Source organism: Thunnus maccoyii, chromosome 11, assembly GCF_910596095.1.
Source record: "Thunnus maccoyii chromosome 11, fThuMac1.1, whole genome shotgun sequence".
Lineage (NCBI taxonomy): Eukaryota > Metazoa > Chordata > Actinopteri > Scombriformes > Scombridae > Thunnus > Thunnus maccoyii.
The window spans coordinates 27,720,094-27,747,954 of NC_056543.1; the positions used below are offsets into that span (position 1 = coordinate 27,720,094).

At 36.7% G+C, this 27,861-nt stretch overlaps 2 protein-coding genes and 2 long non-coding RNA genes across 5 annotated transcripts in view; 3 read left to right on the forward strand and 1 right to left on the reverse strand.

Annotated features, from left to right (window-relative positions):
• The window catches only part of LOC121906606 (C-type lectin domain family 10 member A-like), a 67,341-nt gene that overhangs the window by 12,050 nt on the left and 27,430 nt on the right, over window positions 1-27,861 (forward strand). The window contains exon 3 of the mRNA XM_042425533.1: window positions 19,092-19,238. Coding sequence (XP_042281467.1) covers window positions 19,092-19,238 — 147 coding nt within the window. The remainder of the gene's footprint in view (window positions 1-19,091; window positions 19,239-27,861) is intronic.
• LOC121906618 (CD209 antigen-like protein A) lies at window positions 48-9,959 on the forward strand. 2 transcript variants are annotated; one of them, XM_042425563.1, is made up of 5 exons: window positions 48-85; window positions 5,483-5,647; window positions 7,346-7,488; window positions 8,422-8,528; window positions 9,165-9,959. In XM_042425563.1, exons 2-5 carry the CDS (start codon window positions 5,563-5,565, stop codon window positions 9,325-9,327), a joined length of 498 nt encoding a protein of 165 aa, XP_042281497.1. In that variant the 5' UTR covers window positions 48-85; window positions 5,483-5,562; the 3' UTR covers window positions 9,328-9,959. The 2 variants fall into 2 exon arrangements, with proteins under 2 accessions (XP_042281497.1, XP_042281496.1); XM_042425562.1 differs by lacking the exon at window positions 48-85 and having other exon boundaries at window positions 5,368-5,647.
• LOC121906625 lies at window positions 7,175-27,793 on the reverse strand. Its single transcript, XR_006098693.1, has 3 exons — window positions 27,701-27,793; window positions 23,718-24,693; window positions 7,175-7,270 (listed from the first exon to the last, which is right to left on the reverse strand). It is a non-coding gene; the product is annotated as an uncharacterized LOC121906625 (long non-coding RNA).
• LOC121906624 lies at window positions 13,357-14,930 on the forward strand. Its single transcript, XR_006098692.1, has 2 exons — window positions 13,357-13,693; window positions 14,859-14,930. It is a non-coding gene; the product is annotated as an uncharacterized LOC121906624 (long non-coding RNA).

Genomic DNA, 27,861 nt, shown 5'->3' on the forward strand with positions numbered 1-27,861 from the left:
CAAACAAGATGACCAACAGTCACAAATGGACGTTATGACATGAATACCTCATCTCCATGAAAGAAAAAAGAAGACGTCAGATAATGTGAGTCAGATACAGCTTCTCTCTCTCTGTCTCTTTGGTCGCTAATTTGATCTCTGATGGTTAAATATTTCTGTGTGGCTTTTTTGTGTTTTTTATCTCCTTAACAAGAATGCAGCAGAGATCATATAATGTGTTGTGGGTAACGTTAGTTTGCTTGTTGAAGTTACAGTGAGCTGTCTGGACTCACTCATTCATTCGTTTTTAATTGAGCGGTTGTTCAGTCACCTGTTGATGTTATGTGATTAGTGAATGAGTGCAGGAGGTCTGGCTGCTTGCTTCTGACAGTTTCTTTAGTTCGTTTTTAAGCTGAGCCGTATATTGAGTAATAAGCTTAAAGTAACTAGAATAACAAGTGTTAACTAGTGGTGTAACGGCAGGCATATGAACTGCAGATTAGTTGCAAAATTTAATGTCTCATTTAAGACAAAGTAAACAAACTACTCTAAGTACAAGTCATGGACAGACAGCGTGTCGCTAACAGGGATTTTGAAGAGCGATGATCAAACCAGCATCTAACGGGTCCGATGTGACATTTGAGTTGTTTACCTGCTGTTTAATGTGCTGCAGCTGAGCAGCTAATTAGCATCTAGCTGCTAACTGGCGTTAGCGATGAATATTTGTTATCATCAAGTTTTGATGATGTGGACAGAGGCTGTTTCATTCGCTGTTTAAAAGAGGAAGGTTTCATGCCTCATATTGCAATAACTGAGCATTGAATATTTTATATATTTTATTTTATTTTATTTAAACATTGGACATTTTAAATGTTGTTTTTATTTAAGACCATGGGCAAAAGTTCCTTGCTGTTTCTGGCTGTAAGTGTGTTACAGATGAATAGAAAACAAAGTTTTATTTGTCTCCCCCCTTTTTTTCGCTGATCCTAATAATGATCTGATCCGTGACTCAAATCCGTGATACGATCCGAACCGTGAGTTTTGTGTTCATGTTAACACCCCAAGTGTTAACATGTCAGCTTTGTAGACTATATTTTGTATGTCGTGCACATAGATCAGAGTGTGTAAGTCATGTATTTGATACATGCATTAATACGTTCTGATGTGAACCTACACTTATAGATCTGTGAATGTTTTTAGTGTTCAATCTTTCTTGTATTCAGCACTGATCTGTACCTGCATCACATTATAAGCTTTGTGCTAGTTTATATATTTCTGTATACTAAGAAAATATATAGGAAACATGTGTAAATCATGCGATATGTTGTCTGTTTTTGATGAAAACATAAATTTGTTGTCACAGTAGAACAGTACTATAAATTTGAATTTCACTTTGTTGGTAAAATGACACATTTGATCCACTCCATGGCTAAAATGAGCCCTTCTTTGTTTAGAGACATTATGTATATGCTAAATGTCTTTAAAGAAGCAGCCTTTTCACCACTCAAGCAAATTGTTTTATTGGCATATAAAATTGCCCCCCACCCCTCCGATTTCATCAGGTGGAACAATGATGTAGTTTGATTCGGTTTGTTATAAGATTCCATGTTGGTTTTCCTCCTGTCCGCCTTTTTTGAGTCACCAGCCGCCACTGATCCACACACTATCCACATTTGCAGGTACAAATCCTACTGTAATGCATATAAATAAAACTAAAATTAAAAATATCATTACTATACTGCAGATTGTATTTTTTACATTTAGTTCTTTTTATTTAGATGCAGCTGTTTTCACATGCAAAAAGAAATACTGGGAACAATAAAATTGCCTTTTCAATTCTACTTTCCATTAATTAGCAATTAGCATAATGACCTTTTGCAATCCATAAAATGCGGATTTCATTTTTTTCGGTCATATCATTATAAATTTTAACCATCAGTGCTATGTGAACAAATTATCATTTTATTTCACTTCATCATGCTGGTCAAGGCAGCCCCATGTCTATTTGCCCAGATTTTGCCAAACTCATTTAAATGAAGAGTATAAAGAATAAACCAAGGATCACTATAATTAGTCTCTGATGCTATTTCGTTTGTGCTCGCATCATCCGCCTGCTGCTCAGACTCCAGGGCAACTGCTGTGTCTCCTTCCCTTTCCTCTCCAGCACAGCTAGCCTCTCCCACTCCACTTATCTTCAGGCTGGGTCTCTCCTCCTCCCTGACGCAGCTACTTCCATCTCCAGACTCAGCTGCCTCTGTCAGAGGACGTGTTGTGTTAGGCTTTTATACAAGCTAATAATTGGATGTTAAAGTTAAAGCTAGGTGGTAGCTATTAGTGGCTGCGTTTGCCACATGTTTAAGCTAGCTAGATGGATGTCTGCTTTCTGTTAATACCCTTCACCCCTAATGCAGGTGGGGCTGGACTTGTTGATAGATAAAGATAGATGAAGATTAAAAAAAAAAAATACAAGCTTTTATGTGACTCACAAATACTATATAAAGTTTTCACAAATATGTATTTTTAAAAATTAGTTGAGCAGATTATTTAAAGGTTAGAGGGGCCTTCTGGGCCCTCCCTTGACCCAGGGCCTGGGACAACTGACCCAGTGGTTCCTCTTGAGGGTAGATTCTAAGAAGTGTCTCCCAGTGCAATTTGAATGATTTCCCTCAATCTATCGTCTTCTACTTTGTTAACTGGGCAGCAGTTTTTAGCTATCCAGTTAGTCAAAGCATTAGTTACTTTCTCACTTACAGTCACTAGCTCCCTTCCAAGCTCCTCTAGGAGCTCGGGAAAAGCTTTGGAAATATTGAAATAGTCACATGATACCCCCCTTACTTGTTCTTCTCAGTCAGCTTCCTTAGTCGTGGGTCCATGACTGCAGCCTGAATGGCGGAGAACTGCTCAAAGAATCTCTCAATCATCAAATAGAGGGAATTCCTCTGTGTCTTCACATCTAGAATGAGTGTATGCTGGGGCAGGTCTGAAAGCAAAGTTAAAACACACATCTGTATGAGCACATCACACATAACAATAAACAACATTATATAACCATCATTAGTTTGTTATCATTTATTTTGGCCATAATCTGTTCATTTATCACCATGTGTTAATTATATATTAGAATCTAATGAAAGTAGTACTAAATGTACTCTTCCTGAGGAGTCGCTGCTTCTCCATGAGGAAAATGTTTGCTATGTAGGATCTCATCATCCATACAACCATTATGTGTACTCTTGCAGTCCAGTTGGTAACAGTGTTGCACTTGTGAATGTTCTGCGTTGCAAGGTTCAATGTATGTGCAAAGCAACCTATCTTGACAATCTGCAGCAGCTTCTTCACAGCCACGTCCATGTTGCTTGCATTTTCTATGGTGGCTCCCACAACCTTCTCTCTAAAACTGAACTCATCCAGGGTGCTGTCAATTTCCTTAGCCATGGCTGCTCCTGTCTGTGCTTCATATACTGCTTTTGTTGTGAGGACCTTCCCTATGAGCATAATCCTGTCTGACATAATGCAGTGTCACTGTTGGACAGTGGTCCAGACTTAGGATTGTCCATCCATCTGCTGTGATGGCCACCTTTGAAATATTCTTTAGCCCAGATATTAAATTGTGCTTTTCAACATGGTATCAGGCAGGGATCAGGCAGTTGGTTAGACTCTCTCTCAATGGAGGTTTATACTTTGGGTTTATTGTCTTTGTCATCTTCCTACAGATTATGTGAATGAAATACTAAGCTGATTAGAATAGAATATCAACATGCATCTTGACAATTCTGATGTCATTTTAGCCCCCATCTCACACAGTCTATGTCTGCCTTAACCAAACTACCTATAAGCCTAATCATACTAAATCAGACATGGCGAGTCCAGCCACGTCTGAACCCTAAAGTTGAGAACCTGGAATCAGTGTTGGGGTATATGACTGACAAGCTGGTGCCTGGCTTTGCAGCTCACGTTACCACAGGTAACCTGAGGGCCCTTGAAAGAGAAGGTGCACGACTACAGAAAGGGGACAAAATCCTTTGACAGCAACTTGAACAGGCTTTAGCCAGAGCAGAAGTGCGCACTGAGCCGCAAGCTTAATGTAATGCACCAGATGAGGGTGCTAGTGAGACTCCAGAAGAAGGAGGGAAAGCTGAGTTGAAGGGAAAGAGCGAAAGGCTAGAACAATCCCTCCGAGAATGTAATCATGAGCTTGCCACAACAATAGATCGACTTGACAGGCCTGATATCCTCCTTAAGTGGGCAGTAGAGGAAATAAAAGAATTGAAAGCTAAGGTCACAGTCTATGCCAAATTTAGAGAAGCTGACCAAAAGTGCGTACGCGATATACGATAGCAACTACAGATAGCCAGGGACAGAGCTAAGGTGTCCCATCAGCAACCTGAAACCAAAGAGGAAGAATTGGTAGATGTTAAAGGAGAACTACAACATTCTTTTGAATCAGGTCAAAACCAACAAGAGCCTTTTAATGAAGCTTTCCATGAGGTAAGCAAAGAGGTAAGACCCCCTAGGGGCATTCAAGGAGGCTTGTAACTTGAAAACTCACTGTGAAATAGCAGCACGCCTATGTTCTGTGAATTACGCCATGGTTACATTACGTAATCAACGTTGTCACTGAGGTAGCAACTTGTCAATCACAACATAGCCATGCCCTAAAGCATACACTGCTTTATCGTTTTTTCTACTCTAAATGGGGCCATAATTTACAAAACGAACATCATGATGCATTTAAGACTTGAAACTAGCGATTGAGACCATAAACACATTAGAAAAGTGTTTACTGAGGTAATAAATCAAGTGAAAAGTAGGGTTATTTTCTCATAGACTTCCATACAATCAGACTTCTTTTTGCAGTCAGTGGAGTCGCCCCCTGCTGGCCATTAGAGAGAATGCAGGTTTAAGGCACTTCCGCATTGCCCTCACTTTTCAGACCAGGAGTTATCATGGATGTATAAAGAGAAGTGGATACAATGTCAGAGGCGGGGCCCCATTCATTCCCTATGAAAGTTCCTCAGTGGTGCATGAAGCCATCTGTGTGGCCCATAGAGCAACTTGAATGGGGATAAAACAATTCAATCGTGCAGACGCTCTTCTAGACTTTCAAAATGTGATCGGACCGAACGGATCAAATTATGAGAGTGAAACCAGTCATTTCACAGGGGTTGTGACGCTCAAAAAATGTATCCACTGATTTACAGACATCTTTCTCACAATGTTAGTTGATGGAAAAAATCTTTTTGGGCCAGTGTGCGTCACGTGATGTTGCAATTATTTGGCCACTATGTCAAATTTGCTTCAAAGCCCAGCACTCTTCCTGTATCCAGTTCTCTTTATACATCCATGGGAGCTACCCGCTTGAGTTTGCTCTGTGTTTTTCCTCCTGTGTTCCTAGCCTGCTTTTCCTTCGACTCTTCCCTTCTCACCTGCCTTTAAAAGTTTTAAAATGGTATTTGAGATTGTGACGAAACATAAATGTGACATGTCTTTTGATTTATTTCAGACTATGGGCGCAGTTCAGCTGAAGATATCACAAACAACTCGACTGAGCGTCCCCAGGACAGTAATAACAAGCTTTGTTCCATGCTTGAAGAGAGAGACCTGCTGCTTGCCAACCTCACTGAAATAACTACAAACATGGACAAGCTTCAGAGTTTGTCTGTGCAGAGTGAGTGACATCTGTGGCTATACAGTACTGCACACACATTGTAGAAGAGCACCTACAGAGAGCACTATGCTGAAAATAGAAGATGATGTGGCAATCTGTCCTATTAATTATATAAGTTATCTTCAATCAACACGTTTGTTGTAACTGGTTGATTGTAACTGTAAAAAAACTTTATGTGGATTCGTTCTTGTATTTACTCATCTTCAAACATTTTAAAATATTTTTTGTCATCAGGAAATTCCAAACACTGTCAACATTTAGCATGTTAGCATTCTAACCAATAATATCATGCTAACATGCCAAGTGTGACATTAGTAACATGCTACAGTAAGTTTAGCATGTTACAATGCAAAATGTGCCAAAACCACCTATAGTGACTTATAGCCAGCTTGTAATGCATTATATCTGCCTATTCCTCAGGAATTTCATTACTTCACTTAAAGCACTACTACTACTACTACTACTACTTAAGCACCAACTATGAAAATTATAAAACACTATGACCCTTGCACAAAAACTGTCAGCGTGTGACCAGCAATGAAGTATTATGATACTTAACCTTATAAATCATTATAAATTGCGTTATAATGTGTTATGATTATTGTTATAATGCATTATGAATATTTATGAGTGCTTATAACTATAATTTAACCGTGCTATAAGCAGATTATAATGCTTTATAAATGTGTTTATAATGCATTATAGACATTAGTGTCAGAGAAGTGTTTCCCAAATAGTTATGTGTATCACATGTAATCAACTTTGTTCAACCCTGAAAATTGCCACTAAAATGATCCTGAAACAAATGTTTCCACATCACTCTGAGGTAATTCGTCACTTGACCAGGATTAGCTTCCAAACTACTTGTGATGTCACAAATCAGATTTAAGGTGAGAAGGTGAGCACAGAGAGACTTTCCCCTTCAGATGATGAATGTGAAAACAAACTGCACATACATCATTCAGCACAGTAAAGCACAGACAGTACAGTTAGTACATTAGACGTCTAGAAAAGTTTTACTTTTTGACCAGATATACAAAAGATCTGACTTAAAAGTGAACATAAAGTGGCTTGTATATCATTAGTTATATCATAAATTCAAGCACCTTATTTGATCCAAGTCATCAGGACATAGTTCAATTAAACAACAAATAAACAATTAATGTTAAGCAATGTTGTGTAACTTTCAAAGTGCTTAGTAAGTATCCTACTTCAGTATCTTGGAATTAACTAATTACTTAACCACTTGTGTTTTAAGACAGCATCCCCAAATGTTAAGGTGGCTTTCAGGTTGTCATATTTTTGGTCTGTAGCCAAAAATCATAACAAATGATGCTGATTGAAAATGAGTTTTTCTAGAAGATCAATATGTTGTGTACAATAACAAAACTATGATTGTAGTGGGACGGTTAACATATTTTCTTACATTTAATATATGTAAAGAAATAGCTAAGATATTTTTATTTTATTAAAAACAAAGAATTACTGATTTACAGTATACTTTTATTGAAGAAGGATGCTTTCTCTTCCACTGGTCCAACGTTACTCAGAAGTACTTCAGACAATCTCTGGTTGTCTTATTCAAAACAAAGCACTCACAAGTCCAGTTTTAGAGACCTGCACCTGACTTGGCCTGTTAATGTAACATGAAACAGACAGACTTGCTTCTTGTCTAATTTCTAATGTTATGTGTTACAGACAGAACTTGTCCTGCAGGATGGAGGATGTTCGGCTGTTCCTGTTATTTCCTCTCCAGTGAGTCTGGTTCCTGGTCAAGAGGTAGACAGGACTGCAGAGAGAAAGGAGCAGATCTGGTGGTTATAGACAGCACTGAAGAACAGGTACAGAGTGTTTGTTTCTATGCTTGTAAAGAAACTGTACCTAATTACAATCTTCCTGTACCTTGAAAAAAGCTAAAATACTTATTTATTTATTTTTATGGATCATTGGTGTTCAACACCTTGACAACAATAATTCAAATGATTTGAATGAACTTGTGCTGCTCTGTAGCATGTTTTGCTGGTATTCTTAAGTTTGCACATTTGCCTTAAAATTAAAGTATTTCATTTCATCTTTAGCAAGCTAGCTAACATTCTTTTAACCTTTCACGGTGTTTTAATCAAACTCCAGAAGCAGTCACTCATACACTGCAAGTATTTAATCAGTACAGATCTGTGTATCAGTTTAAGAAAAAACATGATGATGTCTGGCAACAGGAGTTCTGTATACAGTAATTTATGCACAATTTAATGACATTTCTTATTCCCTGATTTCTTTCTTGAGAAAGATAAAGTTTATAAATAAAAAGAGTTATTAATAGGTATTCAAATAGTGCTAACACTAGCAGTCACTACATTAATGTGCTTGTAAATGAGGACAAATACAGGTCAGTTGCCACTAAGCTTTGCGGCTAAAGACCACAGCAAAAGTTGTGGCAGTGTCAATAGTTTTTTGCTTTTTTTTTAGTTTACTTATTTGTACAGACAACAAGACACAAAAACCCATAATAAAAGAGTAAAGACGGACTGTGCAGGTGAGATTTTGAAAAAGTAAAACAAAAGGGCACGTCAAAAAGTTAAAAAAAAAAATATATATAAAATTTAAGTTTATCAAAGAAGAAAAAAAATGATGATTATTATATTATTATTATATTTCAATAATAATAGTTCAATGGATTCTTATCAAACGAGTAATCCTATGTAAACTGCTTATGTAGTGATGTTCAAACAACAATATAAGTAGTATGACTTTTTTCCCTTCTTTTTTCAAAATAGACATTCTTGTCTACCGTAACTGAGGAAACTTGGAGTTGGATTGGTTTGACTGACAGAGACAAAGAGGGAACCTGGAAATGGATTGATGGAACACCACTGACTTTAAGGTTTGGCTTCAGTTGGTTGTTTATTGACAACATACACAAACACATCTGTATATTAGAGGTTGGTGATATATATTAGATCTTCTATCACAGACAATGTGAGGTGACTGGCAGTTCCAGGTTGATCTGAAGCTTTTCTGGTTAAATCATCAGTGCAAAATGATAATGATGAGAAAAAGTCAAACCAAACTACCATTTCATGGTGCATCTGAGACGGAGTTTCTGGTCCACAGTCAAGTTTTACACTTCACCAAACATAAATTATAATAGATAAAAATGTCATAAATCAGTTTACTTTTCGATTCTTGAGCAATCTTGTAGAATTCAACATCTATGGTGGAACTAAAACTTTTACACAGTACTGTAACTGATGACCAGAAACTATGGGGGTGTTTATTTATACAGGAGGCTCCTTTGTTGTTATTTGATGACTGCAAATTTACATTTAGGAAAAATACCACAGTGAACCTGCAGCCCTGTTCAATTTGTTATTTTATTGCTCAAAACTATACTAAGGCACATCATGCAAGATAGAAGAAATTCCATTCTGTGATGTTTGTGAAGAAATATTATTTGTGAGAAGGACTGTGTTCATGTCAGAGATTAAGTGTCACGATTCTCTTGTTCACTGACCTGTAGTTACTGGGAGATAGATCAGCCTGATAATGGAAACGGAGATCCGCAGTGGGGTGAAGAGGACTGTGTACATATGAGGACTGGCAAGAAAACTGAACACAACTGGAATGATCGGTCATGTAATACTTCTCTGCGGTGGATCTGTGAGAAAAATGCTGGTGTATAATATGTAAAAATACTTTTTCAAAGCAAACTATGATTTTGCAAAAGGCAAATCAGTTTGTATGTGTGTGAATTTAAAACTTTTCTCTGCTGTGCTGATGACCTTTTGCTTCTGCTCTGCCTTTTTAAAGAGATTTCTATAAATTAGATGTTTACAGCTTTTGCCAGAAGAGCTTCATTAACCAATTTCCAATGTTTCAAACAACTAAAAGAAGCAGACAGATAAAACAAATCAAACCTCTGCAAAATGCAACAGATTCATAAAAACCTTTATTTTGATTAATGTCTTAGTTAAAGATTTCATGATAGTTGAAAGTTGCAAAAAACCTGATTGAGACCATTTCTTATGACATCCCTCATATCATAATTAAACAATGTAATATAGATTTTGTGTAATTATGTCTTATTATAATCATCAAATGACGCTTTCCTGAAAATAATTTTTAAATGAAGTCTGTTCATCAGCTGACAGATCTCTTTAGCAGAGGCCATCAGTGCTTTTGAATTTTACTTGATAATTAGTGGTTTCACTCAGGAAACACTTGCTGTTGTGAGAGAATTATCAAAATATTTTAGATGAAATGTAAACCAAAACTATTCAACAGATGAGTCAATATAAAGTCAGTCAATTACAACATATAAGCACTGTACTGGACTGTAACTGTAATTATGAAAACAATTAAAATTTTTAAAATTTGAATATTTTTCAGTGTCTTTATGTTTCTTTTATCATCATTAATTGTGCAGAAAAACCCTGTTCTACTGGGATGTGAAAGGTCAGATACAGATGGGGATTTCATTCATTCAAAACTGAACTTGGTTAAAAGATGATCTGTCTTTTCACCACACTCTCATGCTGTATTCAACAGGCACTAAGTGAAGAAAACAACTCTAACAATGAAACAGAACATCCTGTATCTCAATCTAGACAATCTACTGGATGACACCAGAAAAATAAAAGCACTGGTTGTTTGTACAAGTGACTTGAGGAAGAGTTCAGGTGGACAGGTGGGTCAGCAAACCATGTGGCTTTGACATGAGAGACGGCTGTTCTTTTGTTTACTTAACTAAAACTACTTGGTTGGAGTTGAGGAAGGATTGTCTTCATGGTTCAAAGGAACCAACGTTGACTGTTAGACAGGACCGTTTGTACACCTACCATCCATCACAACCTCCACCTCCAAGCATTAAGGTTCCCCAGAACTGTCTTTTGTGTCTATAGACCAGCTGCATGTGGATTTAATTGTAGAATGTAATATTGGGCTTTATGACACAATGTAGGTCATATTGTATATTATGTATCCTGCTGGACTTCAGTCTAAACCAATATGACATCTTTAATGTGTATTGTGTATATAAATAGACTTTTGTGTTGTGGTTCCTACACCTGCTGTATACACCAATACATATGATCTGTGTTGTGGGCTTGAAACAAAAGATGGTGCAGGTGTGATGTCATCGGGGTAGAGTAAATATGTTTCATTCAGTATTTTTCAGAATTTTGGACCCTATTTTCCAGTGTAATTCCATAGGTCTATATTCAGTTTTCCTTTCAATTTTCTCAAAAAACCCCCCAAAAACTAACAGTCCCTGTTCTAAAAGTAGGGATCAATTTATTAAAATAAATCTCAGGTGAGCTCTGATGTCACAGTGAAATATCTAGCCATGATTTCAAGACTTGAATGGAAAATAATACAAGAAGTTTATGATATGATTTAAAGGTAGGTTTGAGGATTGCTGTGACTCTATAATGAAACCCTTGAGTTGGATCGCCCAAATCAACAAACTGAAAGGAGCTACAGAATCTCAGCTGCTTTGAAAACCTTACAGCAGGTAGTTGGTTTAAACAGTATACAGGTTATTATATATTCATTTTTAATAGTTGTTAAATCTATCATATGTCAATTTTAAATATGAATTTTTGTCACAGATTTAATTTTTAAAAAGTAAAATCCATTTCAAATCAGAAAATGTCATGATATAAGTTAAATCATATTCAAAGTAAACTTTGTGCAGTCAGGCTCTTTATGTGGTTGCACATGTGTGCATATGAAAGAGAAAAGAGATAGAGAACAAGTGCACATACACAACTGTTTATTTTGTCCGTCCGACAAAATAAAGCCTGTCAAGTTAAAACCATATCTACACACTTGGGGGAAAGAGTCCTCGCTGGAGAAGTATGAGGGTAAAGTCACTCTAGGAGGATCTACAGCAGTGGCTCCGTTGTGTAGGTCTGTGTGCAGGCCTGGTCAACTGCCTTATTTTTTTTCCTACCCGCATTCTGACCCGTCCCTACTCTGCCTCTGATTGGCTCTGATGCTGATATTCTTACCCTAACCATCTGAGTGAGATGGTGAAATGTGAAATGGTGAAATGTGAAATGAGCCAATTTCACTATGCGCCAGATCGTAGCCTCTGCTCTGTCAGTACTACACTTCCAGCCATTTGTTCATACCTAAGCTTATTTGCTAGTTACCTGTTGCTTGTACTCAGTCTGAACTTTATTCCCTTTTCCCTGCAGGTCCGTCTGCTCTGCCCTCTGGCCCCTGTCTCCTGGACCTCCCCTGTCTCCTGGACCTCGCCTCATCTTGTCTGCTCCATTCTCCCAATCTGGACCTACAAAGCTCCATACTCCACCTTCGAGATCCCCGCCTGGCTCTGCTGTGAACCATTCCCTGGGTCTCACCTGGCTAACTTAACCCTGCCATTCTGAAAATAAAACATTGTTTCACTCCAACCGTGTCTCTGGCCTGTCTGTGTTCACACTATGGTTCACCTGCTTAGCAACCATGTGACAGATTATATTTATGTATTTCTTATTTTACCAGTCCGTCAGTGCATTTCTCTCAGTTTCACCAGCCTTCTTGACTCTACTGCAACCTCTACAACCTGCTGGCAGGTGAGTGCACAACCAGGATCACTTTATAGCTTATAGACATTTATGTTCATTTATGTTCATGCTGCTGTTATTATTTGAAAGTATGAAACTATTTCAAATTATTATACCTAATGTTGTGTATTGCTGTGATGCTGCTTTACTTTATTAAAATATAACTTTCATGTTTTCTGCATTTAAATGAGGGATAAGGAATATTCAGTGTGAATATGGAGTGATCTAATTTCCATCCATCTGTGTTTGTGAATGAACATTTTGATTGTAGGGAATGGTCTCACCTCGGCCCCAGGCTTCATGGAGATAACCAGTGAAAGGGCTTTACTGGGCTACAGACTCTCCACCTGTAACACCTAACAAGCTCAGATGCTGCCATTACTTCTAGAAATCTAGAGAAAGTTAGCAGCATCTTTGTTTCTTGTCATTTAGACTGCTGTAATTCCTTATAAGTTGGTCTTAGTCAGTCTTCCATATCCTGAGTGCAACTTATTTAAAACGCTGCTGCTCCTCCGTCACTCCTGTGTTGGCCTTTCTTCACTAGTTTCCTGTTCAGCATAGAATTAATGACAACATCTCACTGTTTCTCCTTATATTTCTGACTTTTAAACCTTCCAACTGCTCTGGGTCTTTGAAGTCTTCTGATTTAAACCCATAAGTGCCACCATAAACACTGTTTTTTTGTCTGTGATATTAGTATGTTATATGGGCTGCTAGGTGATACTGCTACATCAGTGTTGCTTGTTCTTACACAGCTGATTTTTTACATTGGTGACAGTGGTGTCATGGACACAAGTACCACAAGGCGTTGCCTTAACTTATCTACTTCCTCAGTAATACCCCTGTTGCCACTGTTCTGTGGAACAAATGTATGAGAGAGCAGTTTACAGACATGTAAAACATAAACATTCTGTGTAAGAATGACAAAAAACAACAGCCATTATTTGTATTATGAAAAACAATATGAATATTTTCTCTACACGCAAGAAATGAAAATCTCCTTCCAATGAGCTTACTACCAAACAACATCCATATGTTGATTTCTGTCTAAAAAGTAAAACAAGAGACTCATTAAGTTTTTGACAGTTCCTGTTTCGAGTAATGATCACACATTGTATCTATTTTTAGCATATTTGTGTGAGAAACTGAACCCAACAAGAGTTTCATCATATGCTGTACATGCGTTGTAGCTTGTGCTTCAGAGCTGACCCTTTAGAAAATAGTTGGCATCCTTAAGAGCGATGGAGACAATTTATGCAAATGTTGACTCAATAACTTCAACAAAACAGACAGGTAAAAATGTTGCACAAAGATCTCAATTATCATCTGTTCTTTTTACTGTTGTATCATTGACTGTATTGACTGTTTCTCTGTTCAGGTCCGGGGAGCTCACAGAGGAGATTTCATGGAGCTGTTCTTGTCTTTCTGGGGCTGCTGAGTGTTTTCCTGCTGGCTGGACTCATCGGCCTCGGCGTCTACTGTGAGTCTGGTTAACATTCAGAAGTTTAAGTCAGACTGAACTCATGATTATGGGAGCTGATTATTCTACTCTGAAAGATGATGTCCTGACTTTGTTCTGGTTTGATTGGTCTTAATTACTGTTTAAATTTGTTAAAGTGTCATAAAAATACAACATTGACTACAATATTTACAATTTACAATTTTTAAATAGATGAGATAAAAAGATTTTCCTGAGGAATGTGACTTTTTTTCAAATATTTTAACAACAATTCACATCTTAGAGAGAAGGAACAATTCTTTTCTCTCCAAGATGTGAATTGAGTGATTGTACAATTTGTATTTTTTCATTGTTTCATCATTGTACATATTGCCATAAATGTTTGTTGGCAAACTAATGAATGAATGAATGCTCAATAGTACTGTGGTAATAATAGAAAATGACCTACTGTGTGTCAGAGTTGCACCAGAGATAGAGAGAGAGATATTTAATAGACTGATTTAAAATCATGAGCATCAGCTGTCGTCATGGGGCAAAATTAGGAAACAATTTGACTTGTGTTGATATTGTGTAATATTACATGATATGAATTTATAAGGTATTTGCTGTTTCACAGACATGTCATGACATTTCAAAGACATGCCTCATTCAGGGTTGACAGGCTTGTCAGGGACAAGTGGGTTGAGTGGAAGAGAAATTTAGTTGCTCCACTGGACAAGTTAAAGTCATTTAAAAAACGTGTCTTCACGTTATGTGCAGTGTTTCCACTACCATTGCCTTATCCCCCGCACCTCCCGAAAGAAACAAATAAAAACAAATGTAACGTATACTAGCAGCTAAATGCACGTAAATGCCGTTTAGCCACCTCTCAAATTCAGAAATAGCGTTTACGCAAACTTTAATGACTTTACAACTGTTAGCTCAGACTGGCTTCCTACCGCAGTTTGTTACTGTTAACATTGACCAACAAAGCACCATGAGCTCCTGCTACGCAGGTGTTCAAAACAAACAAACCCTCCGCGTTGAAGCTAGCAGGCAGACTGGAGCCGCTTTCATGAGACAGACGAATGAATCAGAGTTCAGAAGATCATATATGACATTAACATGTGCGGCATCAAATAATAATAGTTAAAGTTGTGCATCATGCTCTGTCAGATTTTTAAAAGGAAGTTTTTAATAATTCCAGAGTGAGTGAAGGAATCAGGAGAGAGGAGACAGAAGTGAGGAAGCAGGATGTAAAGTTAAAGGTGTTGAAAGAGAAACAAGGAGAAAGTTAAGAACTGATTCAAGAAGGAAGAAGGTGCAACTGTTTCAAGATGTAAAGAAAAAGTTTAAGGAGGAAAGAGAAACACATAAAAGCAGCCCAGGCATCAGGTGATGGAGAGACATGAACACATTCAAAGCAGGAGGCAGAAAAAACTAGTAAGGTCTAGATGAATGACTGTTCTGGTAAATATTTTTAAAAACACAATCTGTTATCCAAAGGAAAGGACATCCTAACAAACAAAAGTCAAAGTAAAAGATTAAACCCTGCTATAAAAGGACTCACAGATCTTTAATACAGGTAACGTTACTAACACCACACAACAGCTCTATTAACATGTTTTCCTAAGCTGTTAAAAGGTTGTTGACCTCAGTAACTGTTGTAAACACAGCACTAAAACTAACAGATAGTTTCAGTTATTAGTCAACAAAATGCTGATTCATTGTTCATCTGACTGATTCATCTATCAGTCAAACTGTTGTCTTGATTTGGCTTTAGGTTTGAGCAAATTAATTCCCCATCAGTTTTGTTATTTTGTTATATTTCAAAAACTGATCTGTATTCAGGACCATATACACCGTGTGAGAATCCAGATTTGTTTTTAAGATCAAGACTGATCGGTCCATCTATCCATCCATAAAGCGTCCATTTATTTATGTGTTGTAAATAAATATTGTTAATATTTAAAAATTAGGTAAATAAATATTGTTGATATTTATTTACCTAATTTTTGTGCACTTGTTTCATTTCAAGGAGGGAAGTAATGGCTTCAATAAAATTCATAAATTGAATTATTCATATGTTGACACTGTTTGCTGTCAACTGTTTGTTCATCTGAATTCTGCGTTCTGCATTTGCAAACAAAATGAAAAAAGTAAATTGACAGGTGACTTTTGTGCCTGGACAAGTGAAAGGTAAATTTACTTGTCCGATGGACAAGTGCCTCAAGAGGTTAATGTCAAGCCCTGCCTCATTGAAATGACTAAAAAGCAGAGGCTTCAGAATTTGTCAAGACAGAGTGGGTCAAGGCAGGCAGGACTCAATTTTCATGAAAAAGGTAATGCAGTCAAGGCTGACTCACCTTGGTATTTTCATGGCCAGAGGGAGTAGAAAGAACCCATTATCATAAACTATCATGTACATTATAGGTAGGTTGGTTTCAGAGGTTGGTGACAGTCGTGGCTAATCACATTCACATTCACCCTTTTTGTCCAATTTAAAAGCAGGACTCTCCCTGACATGATGCAGTGTTTTCTAGGAGATAACCTCAACTCATACTCTTACCCAGGATGGTTTTCATCAGACTGTCTAATTTTTCTACAAAAAGCAGCGTATGCCATCATTTGAAATATACTATATCTGCATAAAAGTCTACACATAAGGGCTTAAAGTTGAATTTCTGGATATTGAAAATAAGATGGTCAACATGATGCACCGTTTGACTTAAAATCACAATCATAGACGCACTATCCACATTTGCAGTTACAAATCCTACTGTAACGCATATAAATAAAACTAAAATTAAAAACATCATTACTATACTGTAGATTGTATTATCTTGTTTTCTTTTCTTTGATTATTATTATTTTTTACATTTAGTTCTTTTTATTTAGATGCAGCTGTTTTCACATGCAAAAAGAAATACTGGGAACAATAAAATTGCCTTTTCAATTCTACTTTCCATTAATTGGCAATTATCATAATGATCTTTTGCAATCCACAAAATGCGGATTTTATTTTTTCGGTCATATTATAAATTTTAACCATCAGTGCTATGTGAACAATTATCATTCTATTTCACTTCATCATGCTGGTCAAAGCAGCCCCATGTCTATTTGTCCAGATTTTGCCCAACTCATTTAAATGAAGAGTATAAAGAATAAACCAAGGATCACTATAATTAGTCTCTGATGCTATTTCACTTGTGCTCACATCATCCGCCTGCTGCTCTGACTCCAGGGCGGCTGCTATGTCTTCTTCCCTTTCCTCTCCAGCACAGCTAGCCTCTCCCACTCCACTTATCTTCAAGCTGGGTCTCTCCTCCTCCCTGACGCAGCTACTTCCATCTCCAGACTCAGCTGCTTCTGTCAGGACATGTTGTGTTAGATTTTAAACAAGCTAATAATTGGATGTTAAAGTTAAAGCTAGGTGGTAGCTATTAGTGGCTGTGTTTGTAGTGGCTAGATGTTAAACCACTATGTCAAGGAAAATTATGAAGATAAAAGATAACAAGCTTTTATGTGACTCACAAATACTATATAAAGTTTTCACAAATATGTACTTTTAAAAATTAGTCCAGCAGATTATTTATTATTTATTTTATTCAGAAAAATGTATACTGTACTTTTTTGAATATATATATAATTGGCTATATATTATATATGTGTATATATATATATATATATATATATATATATATATGTGTGTGTGTGTGTGTGTGTGTGTGTGTGTGTATACACACACATATATATATATATATATATATATATATATATATATATATATATATATATATATATTATAGGCCATCTCCAGAAGAAATCGCACAGTCTATGTCTGCCTTAACCAAACTACCTATAAGCCTAATCATACTAAATCAGACACGGCGAGCCCAGCCACGTCTGAATCCTAAAGTTGAAGAGACCTCTTTGAGAACCTGGACTCAGTGTTGGGGTATATGACTGAAGAGTTGGTGCCTGGCTTTGCAACTCAGCTGAAAGAGAAGCTGCACGACTACAGGAAGGGGACAAAACCCTTTGACAGCAACTTGAACATGCTTTAGCCAGAGCAGAAGCGCCGCAGGCTCAATGTAATGCACCAGATGAGGGTGCTAGTGAGCCTCCAGAAGAAGGAGGGAAAGCTGAGTTAAAGGGAAAGAGCGAAAGGCTAGAACAATCCCTCCAAGAATGTAATCATGAGCTCGCCACAACAATAGATCGACTTGACAGGCCTGATAACCTCCTTAAGTGGGCAGTAGAGGAAATAAAAGAACTGAAAGCTAAGGTCGGAGTCTATGCCAAATTTAGAGAAGCTGACCAAAAGTACATACGAGACATACGATAGCAACCACAGATAGCCAGGGACAGAGCTAAGGTGTCCCATCAGCAACCTGAAACCAAAGAGGAAGAATTGGTAGATGTTAAAAGAGAACTACAACATTCTTTTGAATTAGGTCAAAACCAACAAGAGCCTTTTAATGAAGCTTTCCATGAGGAAAGGAAAGAGGTAAGACCCCCTAGGGGCGTTCAAGGAGGCTTGTCCTCACCACTGCTCAGTAGTGCATGAAGCCACCTGTGCGGCCCATAGAGCAAGCGCACTAGTGACTTACGCCGGCCGGGCCGGCTACTTCTGGTTTAGCCCTCTGGCTAACTTGAATGGGGATAAAATAATTCAATCGTGTAGCTCTTCTAGACTTTCAAAATGTGATTGGACCGAACGGATCAAATTATGAGAGTGAAACCAGTCATTTCACAGGGGTTGTGACGCTCAAAAAATGTATCCACTGATTTACAAACGTCTCTCTCACAATGTTAGTCGATGGAAAAAATCTTTTTGGGCCAGTGTGCATCTTGTGATGTTGCAATTACCCGGTTTGGCCACTATGTCAAATTTACTTCAAAGCCCAGCACTCTTCCTGTATCCAGTTTGCCCAGTGTTTTCCCTCCTGTATTCTCAGCCTGCTTTTCCCTCCACTCTTCCCTTCTCACCTGCCTGCATCATCTTCATTAGTCCTGCCCTTTTCCCAGAATTTTCCCAGCCTATCAGCTTCTTTTATGTTCTTCTGTTTCATCTCCTCATTCCCCTCACTCGAGTTTCTCTGCCCATCTGCCCACTTGCACCTCATCTCCTCATTATTTCAGTTAGTATTTCAGTTCTGTGTTTCAGTTCAGTCTTGTTGGATCCTTTGTTCTGTTAAGTTCTGCTCTGTTCAGTCTGGTTTTGTTCTGCTGTATTAAAGAGACTTCTTTCAGTTCATTCTGGCTGTTTTGTCCTACATTTGGGTCCACCTGCTCCGCTACTCCTGACAGCTATTTGCTTTAAAATGATACTGGAAGCTGTAATTACTGAAAATGTACATTTTAAAAGTTTTAAAATGGTATTTGAGATAAGTGACTGAATAAACAGAAATGTGACATGTCTTTTGATTTATTTCAGACTCCGTTGTCATAAACAACCTGACTGAGGTTCTCCAGGACAGTAATAACAACCTTTCTTCCATGTCTGAAGAGAGAGACCTGCTGCTTGCCAACCTCACTGAAATAACTAAAGAGATGGAAAAGCTTCAGAGTTTGTCTGTACACAGTGAGTGACATCTGTGGCTATACAGTACTGCCCAGCACTGTTCCTGTATCCAGATCTCTTTATACATCCATGGGAGCTACCAGCTTGAGTTTGCCCTGTGTGTTTCCTCCTGTATTCTCAGCCTGCTTTTCCTTCCACTCTTCCCTTCTCACCTGCCTGCATCATCCTCATTAGCCCTGTCCTTTTCCCAGTGTTTTCCCAGCTTATCAGCTTCTTTTCCGTTCGTCTGTTTCATCTCTTAATTCCCCTCACTCGAGTTTCTCTGCCCATCTGCACCTCATCTCCTCATTAGTTCAGTTAGTATTTCAGTCCTGTGTTTCAGTTCAGTCTTGTTGGATCCTTTGTTCTGTAAAGTTCTGCTCTGTTCAGTCTGGTTTTGTTTTGTTCCATTTTGCTGTGCCTGCACACCTGTATCCTTCTTAAAGAGACTTCTTTCAGTTCGGTCTGGCTGTTTTGTCCTGCATTTGGGTCCACCTGCTCCACTACTCCTGACAGCTATTTGCTTTAAAATGATACTGGAAGCTGTAATAACTAAAAATGTTCATTTTAAAAGTTTTAAAATGGTATTTGAGATAAGTGACTGAATAAACATAAATGTGACATGTCTTTTGGTTTATTTCAGATTCCGTTGTCATAAACAACCTGACTGAGCGTCTCCAGGACAGTAATAACAAGCTTTCTTCCATGTCTGAAGAGAGAGACCTGCTGCTTGCCAACCTCACTGAAAAGACTAAAGAGATGGAAAAGCTTCAGACTTTGTCTGTACAGAGTGAGTGACATCTGTGGCTATACAGTACTGCACACACATTGTAGAAGAGCACCTGCAGAGAACACTATGCTGAAAATAGAAGATGATGTGGGAATCTGTCCTATTAATTATACAAATGATCTTCAATCAACAAGTTTGTTGTAACTTGTTGATTGTAACTGTAAAATAACTTTGTGGATTCGTTCTTGTATTTACTCATCTTCAAACATTTTAAAATTTTTGTCATCAGGAAATTCCAAACACCGTCAACATTTAGCATGTTAGCATTCTAACCAATAATATCATGCTAACATGCTAAATGTGACTTTTGTAACACGCTACAGTAAGTTTAGCATGTTACAATGCAAAATGTGGTAACACTTGATATGACACCCATGATTATAATACATTATAAACATACTTGTAATGCAGTGTAATCTGCTTATAGCACTGTATAATTATAGTTCAAAGCACTCATAAATATTCATAATGCTTTATAAGAATAATCATAACACATTATTATGTATTCTATAATGACTTATAAGACTAAGTATCATAATACTTCATAATTGCTGATCACTCACTGACCTTTTTTTTTCATAGTGATCATAGTGTATTATAATTCTCATAGTTGTAATGCATTATAAAATGATTATAATGTCTCAATAACCACTGTTATGATGCATTAAAATGTGATTGTAAGTTACTCTAAGTGGTTATTGTTTGCTTGTTAAGTCAAGTAAAAAAAAAAATCATTAAATCTATGCAAAAACACTTAGGACCCTATTTTAACGATCTAAGCTCACGGTCTGAAGGTTTTAATTGCTGAAAGTATGGAAACCTGATCACTGTAATCTCAAAAATGTTAAAGATTATTTGTTAAATATTGTCCAAAAATTAAAACATTAATTTTAATCATATAGAAAATCATCATACACAGTTGTCAGGACTTGATCAGCTCTCCCAGGTGCTGATCCCGCTGCTGGCAGCAGCTAAGAGCTGTGCACCATTCTTTCCTTCTTAAGATTAATCATTGTTTTCACTTAATTTATTTCCCCATGTGTTCCTCATGTCCTCATGTATTGATGAGCAGGAAATCCATGTCTGATCTGTTGTTGAAATCCGTTTGCTGGGTCTGACACACACCGTCAACCTGACAGGTTTGTTTAAATACCTCCGTGTATTGCCAAGATATGGTCAAATAATTAGACAATTTCGTCCGTCATTATTGCAATTAATTAATTCTGATAAATATTAGGACTAACCATTATGACATGTATTTTTTCAAATATGCTAATGTACACAACAATATTCTTTCACAATATAATCCTTTCTGTGCATTATAAAATGATTATAATGTCTCAATAATCACTGTTATGATGCATTAAAATGTGATTGTAAGTTACTCTAAGTGGTTATTGTTTGCTTGTTAAGTCAAGTAAAGAAAATATCATTAAATCTATGCAAAAACACTCAGGACCCTATTTTAACGATCTAAGCGCACGGTCTGAAGGTTTTAATTGCTGAAAGTATGGAAACCTGATCACTGTAATCTCAAAAATGTTAAAGATTATTTGTTAAATATTGTCCAAAAATTAATTAAAATTAAAATTAATTAATTCTGATAAATATTAGGACTAACCATTATGACATGTATTTTTTAAAATATGTTAATGTACACAACAATATTCTTTCACAATATAATCCTTTCTGTGATCTTTGCATGTTTGGGCGCTGCTGTGTGTCTGTGTGTGTATGCGTGTTGTTCACCTGCCTATGTAGGCATATTACTGTCTTGATAATGCGCCTTAAAAATAACAGTGAAATACTGTACCATCGACCAGGATTTTGTTGCTCAATAACGAAATCGATTTCCGCTGCCTCAATATAGCAATGCACCAACAATGCGCCCGACCACACCTCATTTTAAGACCAACACGCCCATGGGCACTGAGATGGGCACAAGTGGTAGTGCTATTTAAACTACGTGGGTGCTTAAACTAGCAAAGACACTTGCGTCGTGCTTGGTGCCACTTTTCACCACTTTGCACCAGGTTTAGATAGGGCCCAAAATGTTGTAAATTTAATTTGTTCAACGAGTCATAACACACAATGAAGTGAGTACTCCCGTTTGACAATGAACAACTGAATGATGGACATTTACAATTCACTAATGTAAGTGAGAAATACTGCCTACACTCATAATTTGAAAATTAGCTATATTGGCTCAAAAAAACAAGTAACTTTGACTCAGAAAAATATATCACATAGAATAATATTGCTGTATTGTATTATATTTAGACTTGGTCCTCAAAATGAGTTGAAGTGAATGAGGAGCCTGACACCTGGGAGGAATGGTGGTGTTGACAGCAGATGACAGGGACAGTAGTGGACAAATAAATTAATTTACAATGTTTTGTGTTCTTGCATAGATGTAATGGTATTTTTCACTTAAAGCAAACAATGACCACTTATAGTGACTTATAACCAGCTTGTAATGTATTATATCTACCTATTCCTCAGGAATTTCATAACTTCACTTAAAACACCCAATGACCACTTAGAGTAACTTATAATCACATTTTAATGCATTATAACAGTGATGTTAATGCATTATAAAATGATTATAATGTATCACAACTATGAGAATTATAAAACACTATGACCCTTGCAAAAAATGTCAGCGTGTGACCAGCAATGAAGTATTATGATACTTGGCGTTATAAGTCATTATAAAATGCTTTATAATGTGTTATGATTATTGTTATAAAGCATTATGAATATTTGAGTGCTTATAACATAATTATACAGCTATAAGCAGATTATAATGCATTATAAATATGTTTATAATGCATTATAAACATGGGTGTCAAAGAAGTGTTACTCAAATAGTTATGTGTATCACATGTAATTAACTTTGTTCAACCCTGAAAATTGCCACTAAAATGATCCTAAAACAAATGTTTCCACATCACTCTGAGGTAATTCATCACTTGACCAGGATTAGCTTCCAAACTACTTGTGATGTCACAAATCATGCTGGTAAACTCAGATTTAAGGTGAGAAGGTGAGCACAGAGAGACTTTCCCCTTCAGATGATGAATGTGAAAACAAACTGCACATACATCATTCAGCACAGTAAAGCACAGACAGTACAGTTAGTACAGTAGACGTCTAGAAAAGTTTTACCTTTTAACCAAATATACAAAAGATCTGACTTAAAAGCGAACATAAAGTGGCTTGTATATCATTAGTTATATCATAAATTCAAGCACCTTATTTGATCTGAGTCATCAGGACATAAGTAGTGAAGTATCCTACTTCAGTATCTCGGAGTTAACTACTTACTTAACTATTTGTGTTTTAAGACAGCATCCCCAAATGTTAAGGTGCCTTTCAGGTTGTCATATTTTTGGTCTGTAGCCAAAAATCACATAACAAATGATGCTGATTGAAAACTAGTTTTTATGGAAGATCAATATGCTGTGTATCAATATGTTGTGTACAATAACAAAACTATGATTGTAGTGGGTAGTTTAATATATTTAAAGAAATAGCTAAGATATTTTTATTCTATTAAAAACAAAGAATTACTGATCTAGTGTATACTTTTATTGAAGAAGGATGCTTTCTCTTCCACTGGTCCAACGTTACTCAGAAGTACTTCAGACAATCTCTGGATGTCTTATTCAAAACAAAGCACTCACAAGTCCAGTTTTAGAGACCTGCACCTGACTTGACCTGTTAATGTAACATGAAACCTGACCTATAATCAACAGACTACACACTCAGTTAACAACACTTTATTTGTTACTTTCACATGACCAAAAAACAAGTCAGGTTAGCCTTAACTAGGATAAACAGATGTTTGCTTAATAGCACAAAGATCACTGGTTTAACTGTAGGCTGATTTAAAGTTTTATAAAAGGATTAAAGGATTGATGATTTTTTGAGCTACCTGGTGCAAGACTCTGACTCAAATGTAATGTTAGTGGTGGTATTACATGAATTTTTGTTGATTCAAATTTTACTTTCATCTGGTGGTGTGAAAGCTGAGCTTTGTGAGATCCTTGTATGATGATTTAAAGCATGTTGTGATTGGAGACACAAAGCTTTTGCCACTCGCTTTGGAAGAACTGCTGAGAATGGTTTCAAAGCATTTTATACATTCAAAGGGAGGCATCTGCTGGCCAAACCTTGGTATTGAGCTCATGATCAAACAGTGAGTCAAACTAGCTGTCAAAGAAAGGGAGCGGGAGATTTTGAGATTTGAGATTTTGATAAATCCATGTGTTTATTTCTGTGGTGTCATCCAGTATTAGTATCCCGCCTCAAAATCTGACATGGAGACACAGAAAGAATGAGCTGAAATCAACAGTTTGATTCATTATCTTCAAATAAAAACTGATGTCATCAAAATAATTTGAAAGATGCAATAATCACAAAAATTGTATGCATACCACAGAACTGCAGCTAAAAATCAGCACCAGAAATGCTCCATAGTTGGTAGAATATCAACAAGTCAACTCTAGTCACATGTTATGTTGTTTTAACCCTCATACTTTGGAAACAGACAGACTTGATTCTTGTCTAATTTCTAATGTTGTGTGTTACAGAGAAAACTTGTCCTGCAGGATGGAGAATGTTCAGATGTTCCTGTTATTTCCTCTCCAGTGAGTCTGGTTCCTGGTCAAGAGGCAGACAGGACTGCAGAGAGAAAGGAGCAGATCTGGTGGTTATAGACAGCACTAAAGAACAGGTACAGAGTGTTTGTTTGTATGCTTGCAAAGAAACTGCCTAATTGCAATCTTCCTGTACCTTGAAAAAAGCTAAAATACTTACTTATTAATTAAGTAATTAATTGATTTATATGGATCATTGGTGTTCAACACCTTAACAACAATAATTCAAATGATTTGAATGAACTTGTGCTGCTCTGTAGCATGTTTTGCTGGTATTCTTGAATTTGCACATTTGCCTTAAAATCAAAGTATTTCATTTCATCTTTAGCAAGCTAGCTAACATTCTTTTAACCTTTCACTATGTTTTAATCAAACTCCAGAAGCAGTCACTTATACACTGTAAGTATTTAATGAGTACAGATCTGTGTATCAGTTTAAGAAAAAACATGATGATGTCATTAAACATTAAAGGAGTAAAGAAGGACTGTGCAGATGAGATTCTAAATAAAACAAAAGGGCACGCCAAAAAAGTTTTTTAAAAAAATCTAAAATTTAAATTTATCAAGAAAAAAAAATATGATCTTATAATTAGTATATTTCAATAATAATAATAATAATAATAATAATAATAATAATAATAATAATAATAATAAAAATAGCTTAATTCATTATTATCAAATATGTTCAGAGTAATCCTATGTAAACTGCATATTGTTGTTATAAACAGTATGACTTTTTTCCCTTCTTGATTGAAAACAGACATTCTTGACTACCTTCACTGACGAAGAAACTTGGAGTTGGATTGGTTTGACTGACAGAGACAAAGAGGGAACCTGGAAATGGATTGATGGAACACCACTGACTTCAAGGTTTGGCTTCAGTTGGTTGTTTATTGACAACATACACAAACACTGCTGTATATTAGAGGTTGGTGATATGTATTACATCTTCTATCACAGACAATGTGAGGTGCCTGGCAGTTCCAGGTTGGTCTGAAGCTTTTCTGGTTAAATCATCAGTGCAAAATGATAATGATGAGAAAAAATCAAACCAAACTACCGTTTAATGGTGCATCTGAGACGGAGTTTCTGGTCCACAGTCAAGTTTTACACTTAACCAAACATAAATTATAATAGATAAAAATGTCATAAATCAGTTTACTTTTCGATTCTTGAGCAATCTGATAGAATTCAACATCTATGGTGGAACTAAAACTTTTACACAGTACTGTAACTGATGACCAGAACACTATGGGGGTGTTTATTTATACAGGAGGATCCTTTGTTGCTATTTGATGCCTGCAAATTTACATTTAGGAAAAATACTACAGTGAACCAGCAGCACTGTTCAATTTGCTACTTTATGGCTCAAAACTATACTAAGGCACATCATGCAAGATAAAAGAAATTCCATTCTGTGATGTTTGTGAAGAAATATTATTTGTGTGAAGGACTGTGTTCATGTCAGAGATTAAGTGTCACGATTCTCTTGTTCACTGACCTGTAGGTACTGGGAAACAAATGAGCCTAATAATGGAGGTGTCGGTGAAGAGGACTGTGCACATATCAGGACTGGCAAGAAAACTGAAGACAACTGGAATGATCTGTCATGTGATGCTTCTCTGCGGTGGATCTGTGAGAAAAATGCTGGTGTATAATATGTAAAAATGCTTTTTCAAAGCAAACTATGATTTTGCAAAAGGCAAATCAGTTTGTATGTGTGTGAAATTAAAACTTTTCTCTGCTGTGCTGATGACCTTTTGCTTCTGCTCTGCCTTTTTAAAGAGATTTCTATAAATTAGATGTTTACAGCTTTTGCCAGAAGAGCTTCATTAACCAATTTCCAATGTTTCAAACAACTAAAAGAAGCAGACGGATAAAACAAAACCAAACCTCTGCAAAATGCAACAGATTCATAAAAACCTTTATTTTGATTAATGTCTTAGCTAAAGATTTCATGATAATTGTATGTTGCAAAAAACCTGATTGAGACCATTTCTTATGACATCCCTCATATCATAATTAAACAATGTAATATAGATTTTGTGTAATTATGTCTTATTATATCATTAAATGACGCTTTCCTGAAAATAATTTTTAAATGAAGTCTGTTCAGCAGCTGACAGATCTCTTTAGCAGAGGCCATCAGTGTTTGTGAATTTTACTTGATAATTAGTGGTTTCACTCAGGAAACACTTGCTGTTGTGAGAGAATTATCAAATTATTTTAGATGAAATGTAAACCAAAACTATTCAACAGATGAGTCAATATAAAGTCAGTCAATTACAACATATGAGCACTGTACTGGAGTCAGACGTTTGTCATGATGTCCTTTGTAATGCTGGTAGCTGATACTGGTTGTGGCTTTTTATGTAATTATGAAAACAATTAAAATCTTTTTAAAAATTGAATATTTTTCAGTGTCTTTATGTCTCTTTTATCATCATTAATAGTGCAGAAAAACCCTGTTCTACTGGGATGTGAGAGGTCAGCTACAGATGGGGATTTCATTCATTCAAAACTGAACTTGGTTAAAAGATGATCTGTCTTTTCACCACACTCTCATGCTGTATTCAACAGGCACTAAGTGAAGAAAACAACTCTAACAATGAAACAGAACATCCTGTATCTCAATCTAGACAATCTACTGGATGAGATCTGAGACTGTCTTCACCAGAAAAATAAAAGCACTGCTTGTTTGTACAAGTGACTTGAGGAAGAGTTCAGGTGGACGGGTGGGTCAGCAAACCATGTGGCTTTGACATGAGAGACAGCTGTTCTTTTGTTTACTTAACTAAAACTACTTGCTTGGAGTTGAGGAAGGATTGTCTTCATGGTTCAAAGTAACCAACGTTGACTGTTAGACAGGACCATTTGTACACCTACCATCCATCACAACCTCCACCTCCAAGCATTAAGGTTCCCCAGAACCGTCTTTTGTGTCTATAGACCAGCTGCATGTGGACTTAATTGTCAAATGTAATATTGGGCTTTATGACACAATGTAGATCAGGGGTCTCAAATTCAAATTACCTGGGGGTCGCTGGAGGCAGAGTCTGGGTGAGGCTGGGCCGCATCAGGTATTCCACATAAAAAGCTTAGCGGGCGCAGGCTAGGATAGCAGGCGCAAAAAAGGCGACTACTACCGGGTTGTTCATTACCCGCCGTGCTTTTGTTGTTGTAAACGTCGTCAT

Bases quoted from the DNA above. Each gene is read 5' to 3' on its own strand.
- LOC121906618 (XM_042425563.1), top strand. From the start codon at position 5,563: ATGCTTGAAGAGAGAGACCTGCTGCTTGCCAACCTCACTGAAATAACT. The intron at 7,489-8,421 runs GTACAGAGTGTT...TTTTCAAAATAG, and splicing joins TAGACAGCACTGAAGAACAG to ACATTCTTGTCTACCGTAAC. The intron at 8,529-9,164 runs GTTTGGCTTCAG...ACTGACCTGTAG, and splicing joins GGAACACCACTGACTTTAAG to TTACTGGGAGATAGATCAGC.